This window comes from Pezoporus flaviventris, unplaced genomic scaffold, assembly GCF_033815535.1.
Source record: "Pezoporus flaviventris isolate CSIRO_AGI_PZ_B2104156 unplaced genomic scaffold, CSIRO_AGI_Pfla_v1 ptg000001l, whole genome shotgun sequence".
Lineage (NCBI taxonomy): Eukaryota > Metazoa > Chordata > Aves > Psittaciformes > Psittacidae > Pezoporus > Pezoporus flaviventris.
The window spans coordinates 34,575,257-34,587,827 of record NW_026892549.1 but is presented as its reverse complement, the minus strand read 5'-3'; the positions used below and the strand labels follow the sequence as shown (position 1 = coordinate 34,587,827).

The following is a 12,571-nucleotide window of genomic DNA, read 5'->3' as shown; positions in this document are numbered from 1 at the left end:
TGTTAATTTTGCATTTTAGAAAAACATACTTCTGGACCTATTCTGCACTGGTAGAAAGTTACAAACATTTGATGGTACCTCATTTGGCCTCTGTAGCTTAATATTCATAATATGCAGTTGTATCTTATAAATTACTAATAATATATTAACATATATATTTAATCTGTTTTCCTTTACATAGTTGTATGTGCTTGGGAATTATTTATGAGGGAATCTATAGCTTGATTTTTTTAAAAAATGGGATCATTCTTTAAAACACATTGATGGGATCAAGACGACGAAGCAATGTTACTGCTGCCATTATATTTGCTTGTGATCAGATTCCCCCCACCCCTCCCATTTTCAGTTACAAACTAGAGGCTTGGCTGTTAGGTACTGAAACTGTTAAACTAGGAATAATTTGTTATTCATCATGGGTCAGAGGATACAGACATTATATATCCGAATATAGTATTTACATTTTATTAGAGTTCAAAATCCTCTGTCAGGATTTGGGGACCTGTTGTACTGTGCATTGCAACAGTAGGGGCATGGATGCATTTCCAGCTCCAATTAGTTTGACTTATTAAGACCCCTGACACACATTAATAATGAAAATTTTGTAAGGGTTGAGTAATTTTTGAGTGTCCAGTTTAGAGAAATTTGTCCTACATCAGGTATCGAACATAAATATTCCTGTTATCTTCATGTGACATTATAGGTCCTTGAGCATCATGACCATCTCAAATTTTGGCATCATCTCTTCCACGACACTAAAAAATCAGAAATAATTAAAAAGTTTGGCTTAAATTTTTCTGACTATAATATTCCCCTTTTGTAGATGGAAAGGAAGGGAAACTAAGAACCAACCACACGATTAGGAAGTTGTAAAGTTTAAATATTCAATTAGAGGTGACACAGCAGTACTTACCAGAACAACATGGGATTCACTTTTGGCAAAAACAACCTCTTCTGACATCAGTTTCATGAATCAGTGTTTCTGGTGCTGGTAAGTTATCAAAGTGTGCCAAATCTGCAAGGGGTAGCAGTAACTTTGACAGCCAAAGCAAGTAGGTAGGAAGAGTGACAAGAAGAACCTGGCTTTAGCAACTCTTTTCCTTTCTGGTAAGGCAGTTCTGCTTGAATGCGGACAAGAAGCGGTTTGGGCAGTGAAGGGCTGCCCTTTTTTACCCGCAGATGGTGGCAAACAGGCCCACGTCTCATCTGTGAGGTTGGAAAGGCAGAGTAATATCCGGTCGCTGCGTACCACAGGTGGCTGCCAGGTGTTCAGCAACCCGGGGATAAAATAGATGTCCTTCCTGGAGCTAAAGGCGAGAGCTACGCGGTGCCCGCCAGCCCCCCGCCCCAGCACCGGTTACGATTACACAGGGAAACGCGGTCTTCGCTGTTCACGGGTGCCGGTGCCCGGTTGCGCAGAAGGTCACCTCCGGCGCCGTTAAGATCTGACCCAGCACACGGATCCAGAGCGCGGAGAGGCGTTCGTGTCCCGTGTGCGGAACTCGCGTGTCGAGGGAGGCCGAGCGGCCCCGGCGGGGCTGCGGGCAGACGCGAGGGGAGCAGCCCCGTGACAGCTGCGGGACAGCGCTGCCAGGGGCACCACTGGCCATCTTTGACGCGGGCAGCACGGCTTACAGCCCCGCACCTCTTCACTACCTCCGTTAAACGTTTTGTTTAATTAGCGCTGGCGCCCACAACTGCCATTTCGGGCTGGGGGGAAGGGAGGTGACAGCAGGAGGAGGCGTGTGGGAGGTGCGTGCTCTCTGCCCGCACCAAAGATGGCGGCCAGTGAGCCCGGGCTGCTGGCGGGCGGCGCCGCTCGGTACCGTGCGCTGCGGGGCAGGATCCTAGGGCCGGTCGCCCATTGCCCCGGGGCGGCCGCCCGCGCCTCCTCACGGGGCTCCTCGCGCCCCAGCCGCCGCGGAGGGCGCGTGCGGCCCCACCCCCGCCGGGCGGCCCAGCCAATGGCGCGGCGCGCGGGCGGGGCGGGGCGGGGCGGTGGCGCGCGGGTGGGTCGGCCGAGCCGTGGCCGGCGGCTCAGTCGCGGCCGAGGCGGGCGGCGCTGGGGTGGCAGGCGGTTAACGGCCGGTGAGGTGCCGGGCGGAGGGGCGACGCCGCTGACCTGTGGGGCTCCGCCGCGGGCGGGCGGCTGGAGGGGCGGGGAGCCATGCCCACCGTCAGGTAAAGCTGAGCCCCGACGCGGCGCCCGCAGCACAGCCCGATGCCCCAGGGGAAGGGGCGCGGTGGGCGCTGACGCGATACTCTGCCGGAGCTCGGCTCTTCCATCGCTTCTCCACCCACTTAACGAGGGTGAGGGGTAGCGCGCCCTCGCCTCGCGTTGGTTCTGCGGCTCCGCGCCCCCGGGGCGAGGCGGGGTTGCGGGGCCGGTGCCCTCCCGTCGCCTCAGCCCGGCAGGCAGCCCGCGCGGGGAGGAGCGGGGTCATCTCCTTTGTGGCGGACAGGTGCGGAGCAGCCGCTCGCCCCGGCCCGGGCGAGAGCCGCGGGGAGCCGTGCGCCGGGCCGGGTGCCTGCCGGAGGGGAACGCGAGGCGGGAGCCGGGGCACAGCCGGGGGCTCGGGCGGCCGTGCCGCTCTGCGGCGGTGCCGCTGTCAAAGATAGAGCTACCGCGGCGGGTCCCGCCCGTGTAGTGGTAGGGACGGATGTCGTGGGACCCCGGCAGCCGCGTCTGAACACGAAAGCATCGCTGTAGCGTGCCGTGACTGGAGCCTGGTTTTAAATAAATCCTCAATAACGAGAAGCAGGGTAGTAATGACAGGCTAGGCTTTTAACAGTCTGTTTGGAACTGCGGTGTTGCCAGGTTATCACTGATAACTGAAGAACGACAAACCCTTGACATAACATTCAGTGAGTGGCATTATTATGACTAATTTTGCTTCCTAAAACTCTTAAGATGGGGTGGTATTGTGAACTAGTAACCTTCATCACGTAGTTATTTTGATCAGTCCTTTAGTTGCTATAGAATTACCTAAAATCAGGGACTCAAGTTCAACAGTCGTTCACGGTGACTTTCCCACCTCACCTCTCCACCCTCAATGTAAAACTCAATGTATCAGATTTCACACTGTTTCTGACCGAGGAGTGCAGATGGTAACTCTTTGAAATTGTATTAATATTTGGCTGCTGGGGCTTTTGGATTCTGCGCAGCTGCGTAAGGAGCTGGGTAGTGGTGGAACAGTGTTTTTCCCTGCAGCAGACTTACTTACATAAGGCCAAGGCTTTTAGGCTTGGCTTCTGAGTTGGAACCTGTGAATGTGTCACTCTAGAAGACTATGCAAGTTTCGTAATAAATGTTCATTGAAGATACTCCTCTAAGTCAGTATGTAGGCCTGTAACTCCTTAGTCAAATAATTGCTTTTACTTAAGATCTAAGTAGGGAAGGCATGTGAGCAGTCCTACCGGCGACTTGTATGTTTAAGGTCTGTATGCTGAAGTGATTTGCTGGTGAGTGATGCAAGGGAAATTGTCTGAACTCTCTAGTCATGGAATAACAGTTCAGAGATACTTTTAGTGTCAGGCAAGCTATTGTTAATGGTAAATGTCATCATAGTCACTCATATGTTGTAAAGGTGAGTAGGTTGAGAGAAGGATGTTTTTAGTCAAGAGCTTATAGCTATTCAAATGCTACGAATCTGGTACTGTTGCTGTTAACTACATGTATAAATGTTTTTTGATAATTTCAAATCTTGTGTTACGGGGTTTAACTATGTCCCTTGTGACAGAAAGGGATATATTGAGAACAGGCTTAGAACATGCCTTGTTTGGCCTTACTTTTAAAAGCATAATTAAAGCCCATAGAAAGACTAACATTTTAGATCTTACAAAATTATATCTTATAGTTGTAAATGGAAGGCTAGGCAACAGCAGGCTGTCATGCAGTTGGGACACCCAAATGTCCTAATAGTGTTTTTTTAAGGCTTTCTGACTGCAGAATGTCTTAGCAGAAGAATTTAAGTGTATGTTACAGCTGCATAACAGTATAAGGCTGTTACAGAACAATAAAAAAAGATGAGTTTTTCAACTTGGCTTTACTATTAGTTACTGTTATGTAGATGAGAAAAATCTTTGCAGCAATTAAGAAAAAAATTTTTTTTTTTTGAATAATGGGATATTTTTTTTCAGTTTGTGTCTTAAAGCAAGACATGCCAGTATCTGAAGGCTCAAAATACTCCTCTGTCTCTGTGCCAGTAACTAATAATACGCTTTCACTGATATTTTGATGTTGCTCTTCCACTGAAGTGCCCAGCAGCATATGACGACAACAATATTGTGTGATAGTTAGATACAGCACTGCTAATGTTCAGCAGCCAACGAGAAACAGGACTGCATTTTTAAAAATGCTTGCAATGGTTGAGCATTGGTTATGTATAACCATCAAACTGGACAGGGCTTTCCAGATCATTCAGTTATGGTTAATTTGTTGACTTCTTCAAAATGATTGAAGGGTAGCTCAGTACTGATGTATGTGTGTTGTCATTTGGTGTGGTTTTGACTATTTGTGAAAAATCAGTCATCTTGGCACTCTCCAAACAGAATGACACAATTAGCAGGTAAAGATTTATTTATATTTAATGAATTACATTGTTTGAAGTAATAATTACAACTTGCTCTTCATCTAGTCCTGAGTTAAATGGCAAATTCATGAAATATATTACTTGTTGTCAAGTTGAGAATGTAAATGCAGCATGCATCCAAGCTTTCTGTAAGTTTCCATTGGTGCTGTAGTTTTGCCTGGCAGGTGGATAGTGTATTTCTGTGTCCAAACAAGTTTAAGATTTGTATGAACCTCTTGTTCTTAGTTTGGAGTTTAAAAATATATATACAGTTTGCATATATGTGTGTGTATATATATATATATATATATACTCATACATACATACATACTGACTGTGTATAATCATTTAATGCCCTTAATTCATGCAGGTGGAGATGTCGTTTGTTTCTTGAAGACCTGAGCCAAATACTTTCTTGCAATAGGTTAGTCAGGTTAAGCAAGAGCACCTTTCTCAGATGATTAGATACCAGTACTCCTGTGCATGAGAATGGACTGCAGGGAGTCAAGGAGGCTGTGGAGTACATAAGTCTTTATTCTGTGTCTGTGGCAGAGATGTATTTCTGGTGTTCAAGGCCGGGTTGGACAGAGCCTTGGGTGACATGGTTTAATGTGAGGTGTCTCTGCCCACGACAGGGGGCTTGGAACTAGATGATCTTAAGGTCCTCTCCAACACTAACTATTCTATGATTCTGTCAGTCTATGAAATAACCTGTGTATTGTGAAATCTCACATTTCAGGAAGCTATTGCTGTTTCCTTACTGTGCTTTGCATCTAGCTGGCTGGAAATCATCCGTGATATTTTAATCAGTGCAGGTGTCCAGTGTGACTGAACAGCAAACATAAGGCCAGTAAGGTTCACATGTACTGTTGAAATGTTAAACTTGATGAAGAATGTAACAGTTTAATATCTCAGCTTCTTGATCCGGAGACTTGTACATTTAGCATTCTCCTGGATCCTAAATATTGTGTTTGATGGTTTGCTTTTATGATATGTGGATTTATAGAAGATATGTGATATTATTATTAGTAGTATTAGTATTACAGAGGAGCAAACTGTAGCCAGGTAACTGCCATAACTCGTGTTGTGCCACAAAAAAATGCAAGAGTGTAACAGTGCAGATACTTTGCACTGTTAGGGTGCTGAAATGTATCCAGTGCTGGGTTAATCAGGTTGAACATGCTAAGGATTTACATAGCAAAGTCTTCCTCTTTAACAGCAGAAACACCGGACTTTCCAGATTGTGGTTCACAAAGCTCATGTTAGAAAACGCTGATCACAGTGGTGATCTTAAATGTCTGCTTTAACTTGTTGCATTTTTAAAATATGATACTTGGAAAGAGGTTGTTTAGATTTCCCATTTTGCCCAGAAAGGTAGTTTTACCAAAAGCAGTGTCAGTTAAGGAATGACCCAGCTACAGCCTCCAGTACAAATTGAGTGTATGGATTTTTCTCCTTTTTGCCAATGTGACATCAATACCTTGTTTTAAGCATGGAAGTTCTAGTACTTTGGAGCTTAGTTAATTCAAACATCCAGCTGTAACAACCGAAAATGTAGAAATACGTGTTAATTGAAATCCGAAGGCTAGCTATTCATATGTGTTACTTTGTATTTAGATATTTGCAAGAACAAATTGTGTTGTGTGCCTCTTCATAGGGATCAAGCAGTTAATATACTCAAAGTTTTATGTGTTTGAAAAGCTGTCAAGTTCTGCTATCCAACATCTGGTTGAAAGAAACAGCTATGCTGAAGTTGGGGCAAGTTTGCTCAGAAGTGTCAGGAGAATGTTTCTGAACATACATTTACTACCCTAGTGATAGCTACCTTGGCTTTTAAAACTTTCTATCCTAGATGGCACCCTACTACACAGCCTTAGAATAATTGGCCAGGTACGATTATAAAATACTGTGGGAGAAGGAAGGCTGGAGGATGGAACAGGACTTACTGTATATGATGTAAAGAGCTGCCTGGAATAAATGGAAGTGGTAGTTCCTGCTGACATAAGAGGAGTTGTGAATGCATGTTGCTGGCTTAATAGAACTAATGGACGCTAAACCAGTACAAAGTTGTTCTCGTGCTGCTTCAGGTATATTGACCAGTATGTTCTGCAGCCTGCAGCTTTTTCAATGCTTGCTAGTTTCTGTTTTGCTTTTCCATTGAACAAGGTAGCCTATTCATAGGTAGTGACCTCAACATGTCAGATGTATTTCGGAGAGGTTTTGAAGTACAGCTGCTGTTTGCTGGCATACCATACAGTTAAGTGCTGATACTTGTCTTACATGGAAGTATCCGTGATACTTCTTAACTGTAGGTAAAAAATTATTGATGCGTATAATTTTACAGGATGTAAGAATTAGCTAAACTTCAAGTACAGGAGCATACAGTTTGGGACAAATCTGCTTTAAACACTTTTAGAATTCTGACTTGTTCATTCGTTGTCCTGCAGTGCTACTGATGCAATACTTAGTTTTTAAAATGGAGAGAATGTCCTGTTTTGGGGTTCCAACTGAGATACCTCTATCATTTTGTCATCTGATCTGTCATTCGTCTCCTTCTTTGCTTTTAGCTAGATATAGCTTATGGTTATGTGACTTAGAGGCATCAATATTTCTTTTCACACTGACAAAAGTATTTAGTGAATCTTAAAGGTTTTCACTGAGCAGATGTTACATATGTGAGTTGGGAGTGAGCTGGATTTTTGGCTCTCTCTTCACAAAGGGATGTCTCCCACATTGTACGTACAGTGAAATGGGCTGTAAAGGCCTGTCTTTAAAGCTATAACAACAACAACAAAAAGGATACTTAAAGCATGGTTTGCTGTTTCTTAATATCAAGATTATTAATCATATTTTCCACTTCTCTGGACTTCAGAATTTAGCATTTAATGGCAACTAGTGTGGCATTGTAAAGAGGAAGTTTGACTATGTGCTTCTGGCAAGTAGCTTCAAATTTGACAAGTATTTGTCAGCAGAGGGCTTTTCGTAGCAGTTGAGAGGAAGTAAGTGAATGAGTTTGTTCCATATCATCCCCTTTCCTCTTGTTTTATATTCTTTTATCTCCAAAACGTTTCTCTTATTCTAAACAGACCAGAACAATTGAAAACTCACTTTCTTTGAGATTCAGCTGACACTCTTACGCAGCTTTGAATAAACTTCAGGTAAACTTTGCATCCAGCTGCAATGTTACAGGAGTACTTTTGGGGGGATGGAGAGACAGGGGATATGCTTTCTCTGCAAATACTTGATAGAGACGTAGTAAAGAGGGAGGTGGTCCTACTGAAGCTACCTTCCTTGGCTAGAGAAAATCCTTGCCTTGCCAGTTGGAGGCAGCAGGTGTCAGCTTAGCAAGGAATGTGGTGGGTTTGGATGCAGTTTTAAGCAGCCTTGAGAACAGCTGCATTCACTTCTCCTTGACACTAGGCCACATATCTAATCCTTTGGTATTACTGCATTATCACCCAAGTACATGCTATTCACAAAAATGTAACACATGGTTTTTGAATGAATCTAAAAAAAAAAAGTTAAAAAAGCTAGCTCTTTCAGCTGCTTACAGTATCCCTCATGTCTTGTTTTTATTTGACCAGAGTCATGGTAATAAATTTAAAATGGATTAAAGAAAGTACATACAAGGTAGATGGCTGTGCTGTTCAAGAATCCATAGTTCTGTATGTAGAATCCATAGTTCTGTTAACATCTTAAGTCTGTTAGCTATTGGTCAGTAGCAGAGAAAACCCAGCAACTAAATCTGTTCAGGGAAATTCTTAGCATCTGGGCTGATGCTCCCCCGTCTAAAATTTGGTATTACAACCTGAATGGAATCCTTTGAAACTACACTATGTGGCATGCAGCTCTAATTCTGTATTTGAGTGAATGACAGCTAAACAGAATGCTTTTATATATTCTTGACTGCTTGAGGTCTGTTGATCAAATAAGATGATTTTAGAATGATACTTTACTCAAAATTGACTCTCTGTCTATACGCCTCATCTCCATGAAACTATCATGCTGAGCAAAATGTGTATCTTCTTTTTCCTTGACTGTATTCAAGAGAAACTTTTCTCTCTTAAAAAAAAAAATGTCTTCAGCATAGGAACAATAAACTAATGCTAAGTTAATTTTAAATAATTTATTCTCTTGCAGTGAAAATGTCCTGTTTGGAATGGGAAATCCTCTGCTTGATATCTGTGCAGTTGTAGACAAGGACTTTCTTGACAAGTAAGTCTTGATTTTATTTTTATTTTTTTTTAAATATATTTTTCTTTTAATGTCAGTTTCATTTCCAGAATGATGCCTATAAATAGAAGACTCCCTGCTTGTTTAATGGTAAGTTTGTGCTGATCTCTGGAATTCTGGCCTAATGCTGAAAGAAGCCAACATTGTGTCAGTCCTGTGATTGTTCTAACTGTATGAATCTGTGGTAGTGGTGTCAGTGGAAAAACTTGAGTGTTTTCGTGGGGTTTTTTGTATTTTTTGTTTTCTATCAGTCGTTTATTCTAGTCTCTGTATGCTGTCTTTCCTAGCCTTTAATTGGAAGCAATCATCAATGTCAGGAAAATGTAGTAAGCTCTCTTGTGAGTATTTCTGTGCTACTTTTGCTGCACTATTACAGCACTCTTTTCTTTCTTCTGTGGTGACTTTGGGGCCAATAAGCTGTTTCTGTAACACACCAAGAAAAGTTGATAAAATATACCTTCTTTTCTTTTTTTTTTTTTTTTTTTAAATATTCTAATTTATCAGTCAAAAGCAGGACCACTTCTTACCATGTGGCCTGTTATCTTGCTTAAGCGTAGTTGTTATGCCACCATCCAGTTGTTATGCCAATATATAACCGTATTGATGTTTTTGTATTGCTGTTGGCTTTAAGCTTAAGCATTCTCTGATCAGCTGAGATGTTCCTTTTCAAGAGGTGGAAAATATAGCTGCTCTTTCAAGTCCTTCTGCATGAGCTTATCTTCTTCCAGTTGTTTGCAAGTGATCAGCAAGTTGATTTCATCTTTCAGAGTGCTCAAAATTCTTTAATTTTTAAAGTGTTAGTATTTTTTTTTCCTCTAGTCATTCCTTCAGTTATCAGTGGGAATATTGGGTCAATAAGAAATTTCACATCATCAAATAAAAAGAGGTGCAAGGTTTTTATTTGTGAATGTTTAATGTCAGCTGCATATCTTCCATTCTGAAGCTTTTAAAATAGCAGTAATTGCAATGGATTTTTTTTATCACTCATATTTTATCTAGAAGTGTGTTTAAGTGAGAACCTGAATATTGTAAGCTAGAGGCAAAAGACAAGAATGTAATGGAGTGTATCACTCTCAAAAACATCTGGAATTTTGAACACTTAAGACATATATTTGATTTCTAAAAATGTGAATTATTCTGATGTAATTCTCCTCCTTACATTTCTACTGGAATAACTTGAAAACCTGGCTGTGAACATAAGTAATGCTCCTGACTGCAACCCAGCAATACCCCTCCAACTAATCCTTATACATTGCTGTCATAAAAGAGGTGGTGGGATCTATATTGCAGTAGCGAAATCCTGCAAGAGAATGTTGTGCTTTTCACTGGACCTGATGTGCTCTGCAGAGTTTAATTTAATTTAAAAATTAGAACTCTTATGTACTGAAATTCGAGAACTGTCAGACAAGTTAAATTACCTCCTGGAACAGCATATGCTCTGTGAGCATTTCTTTACTGCCAAAATGCATTTGTGGAGTACTGCATTATTTAAAGCAGTAAGAAGTCCCCCAGCAACAGTTTCACCGGGGACCTGCTGATAGTGTGATAGCTGTGGTAATAATCTGAAAACTGAGAAGCTTGCCTACATTCTTGACATATACCTGATTTTATATCTAGCTCCCTGTTTGTGAGTGTATGTGTAGTAGTCCATTTAACAAACAGACAAGCATGTTTCTACTCTTAAGTCCAAGTACCTTTACCAGTACATACTGAAATGGGAATTGAATCCTACGCTTTCTCAGCTTATGAAGGGAAATAAAATAGTAAACCTAGCTGTAGAGCAACTGCTAGGGTAAAGTTATTTATTCACATGTTGCAGGGAGGTTCAAGAACATAGGTATTTCAGGAGTGTGAAGCATATGACACAGAAATTGTCTATCATACCAGCCTAGTCTCAAACTCTCTCTGTTTTTTCTTATTAAAGAAGATGTGTATCCATCTCTAGCCATGTAATATACAATATATATACCAATACTCGTGGTATCTTAGCAGTGATCAGATAACTCTGGAGTCTGTGTCTCACCTCTTCAGCTGGATGGGGTTGTGTAATGGAGCCATCAGTCAGCTGGGCTCTGACGTGAGAAGATAGCTTAGTAAAATGAGGAAAGTTCAGTTAAACGCCCATAAGAATTTTATGTGTGTAACTTTTTCGCTGTTTCTGTTAGTTTATCCTCCCCTCTTGTATAACATGTACAGTATTAAGAGTAGGTACCTTTGTCCAGGATAAAGAACTTGATGTTGCAAGTTTAATCAACTTGTATTGTCCATGAAATGAGAAACTAGTACAATGAGTCCTGTCACTAGATTGTTTTTGTAAGTTCTATTAAGAAAATGTGAATGGAAACAGCATAAGATTGTGTAGGAAGTTTCAAGTGTTCCTCTCAAGAATATTTAAATGGCCTACAATCCATGTTATAAATAAACCTGAAAATAAATACATAATGCAGTCCTACCCTTGGCAGACTCAAACCTTGAAGTAAATGTAATTCATTGATGTCCTTGTTTTTTGAATATCTGCATGAAAGAAACATCAGAAATGCCTTTTTTTTGAGTGGTGGTGTATATGTCTCCTTTTGATTTGCATTAACTTCATAACCTAACTATTTTTGTTTAATTTTTCTAGGAGATAGACAGTTGCTTGATGAGCAGCTTTTTATGGGTGGGAGGGGAAAGAATAGAAAAAGGATTAATGCTTTGTGGGTGAATAGCTAACTATAGCTATATTAATCTGTGAAAATAACTTTGCTAACAGATATTCGTGAAAGCTTTCGGTGTACTTGGTTCTACCTGTGACAGTTAAGAGGAATGATTCTTTTGCCTACTGCATCTGTAATAGGCATTTAAAATAACTTAATCTATGCTATGTATATTAAACTCCAATAAAGTGGGCAAAGAAATTCTGATGAACATGGCAACAACATTTTAAGAGTCCAGAGAAACTCAGTATTGCTGACTCCTGTAAATACTCCAGTGTCTTGCCGTTAAAAGTTAGGAGATAACATCTATTTCATTGCTCCCCCTAGAGTGCTCTCTTTTGCAAATACTTAGTTTTTAACATTTACCTAACCACAGTTAATTTTTAGGCTTGGTAGCGAATGGTCATTACTTGTCATCTCAAGTGCACATCCAGTGTTTGAGGGACATGGTTTCACAGAATGGACAAATCTTCTCTTGCTGTTGTCCAACATGTGAGTCTATGACTGCACAAATCAAGGAGGTGGAGAGAATCATTATTGACAAATCCATGTTGACAGTATTATTATGCTAGTCTTGGAACTTCTAAATATGTGAAAACCTTGTATCTTCCCATATTAGCCAGTGGGAAGGCAAGAAAAATATTTGTAATTGCCAGTACCTGGATAAGCATGTGAATAGCTTTCAGCCTGTGCTTTTAGAAAGGAGTGGAGATATAGGAGGAATGATGATATGTCTTATTTATGATGTCAAGGTTAAGGGTGTTACTGCTTTATTTTGCTGTATTTTCTGGGCTCTTGACCAGAGCTATGATCTCATAAAGTGAGGTATATTTGCTAGTCTGGGTGCCATATTCAATTATATTTCTCATCTCCAGACTGATTGTTTGATCAACATTGTTGTCCAGGGTTACAAGTTGCTATTTTATTACTTACAACCATTTGTCAAAGCAGCAAGTCTTTTCCTCCTTGTGTGGGGTTTGTTTTCCTTTTTTTTTTTTTTTCCCCCTCCTTAAAACCAGGGTCTGTGGCAGTCTTTGCACAAGTTCATTAAAGGGGTGCTCGATAAATATCTGT

General features: G+C 41.3%; 1 protein-coding gene and 1 long non-coding RNA gene across 8 annotated transcripts in view; one reads left to right on the top strand and one right to left on the bottom strand.

Annotated features, from left to right (window-relative positions):
- The window catches only part of ADK (adenosine kinase), a 305,830-nt gene that overhangs the window by 6,747 nt on the left and 286,512 nt on the right, over positions 1–12,571 (top strand). For 5 of the 7 annotated variants that reach the window (XM_061451234.1, XM_061451218.1, XM_061451225.1 and 2 more), the window contains exon 2: positions 8,709–8,783. In XM_061451234.1, coding sequence (XP_061307218.1) covers positions 8,709–8,783 — 75 coding nt within the window. Of the gene's footprint in view, positions 1–2,030; positions 2,179–8,708; positions 8,784–12,571 lie in introns of those variants that run through there. The other 2 variants (XM_061451214.1, XM_061451195.1) reach the window with 2 other exon arrangements.
- Positions 289–1,028, bottom strand: LOC133268325 (uncharacterized). Its single transcript, XR_009743038.1, has 2 exons — positions 911–1,028; positions 289–752 (listed from the first exon to the last, which is right to left on the bottom strand). It is a non-coding gene; the product is annotated as an uncharacterized LOC133268325 (long non-coding RNA).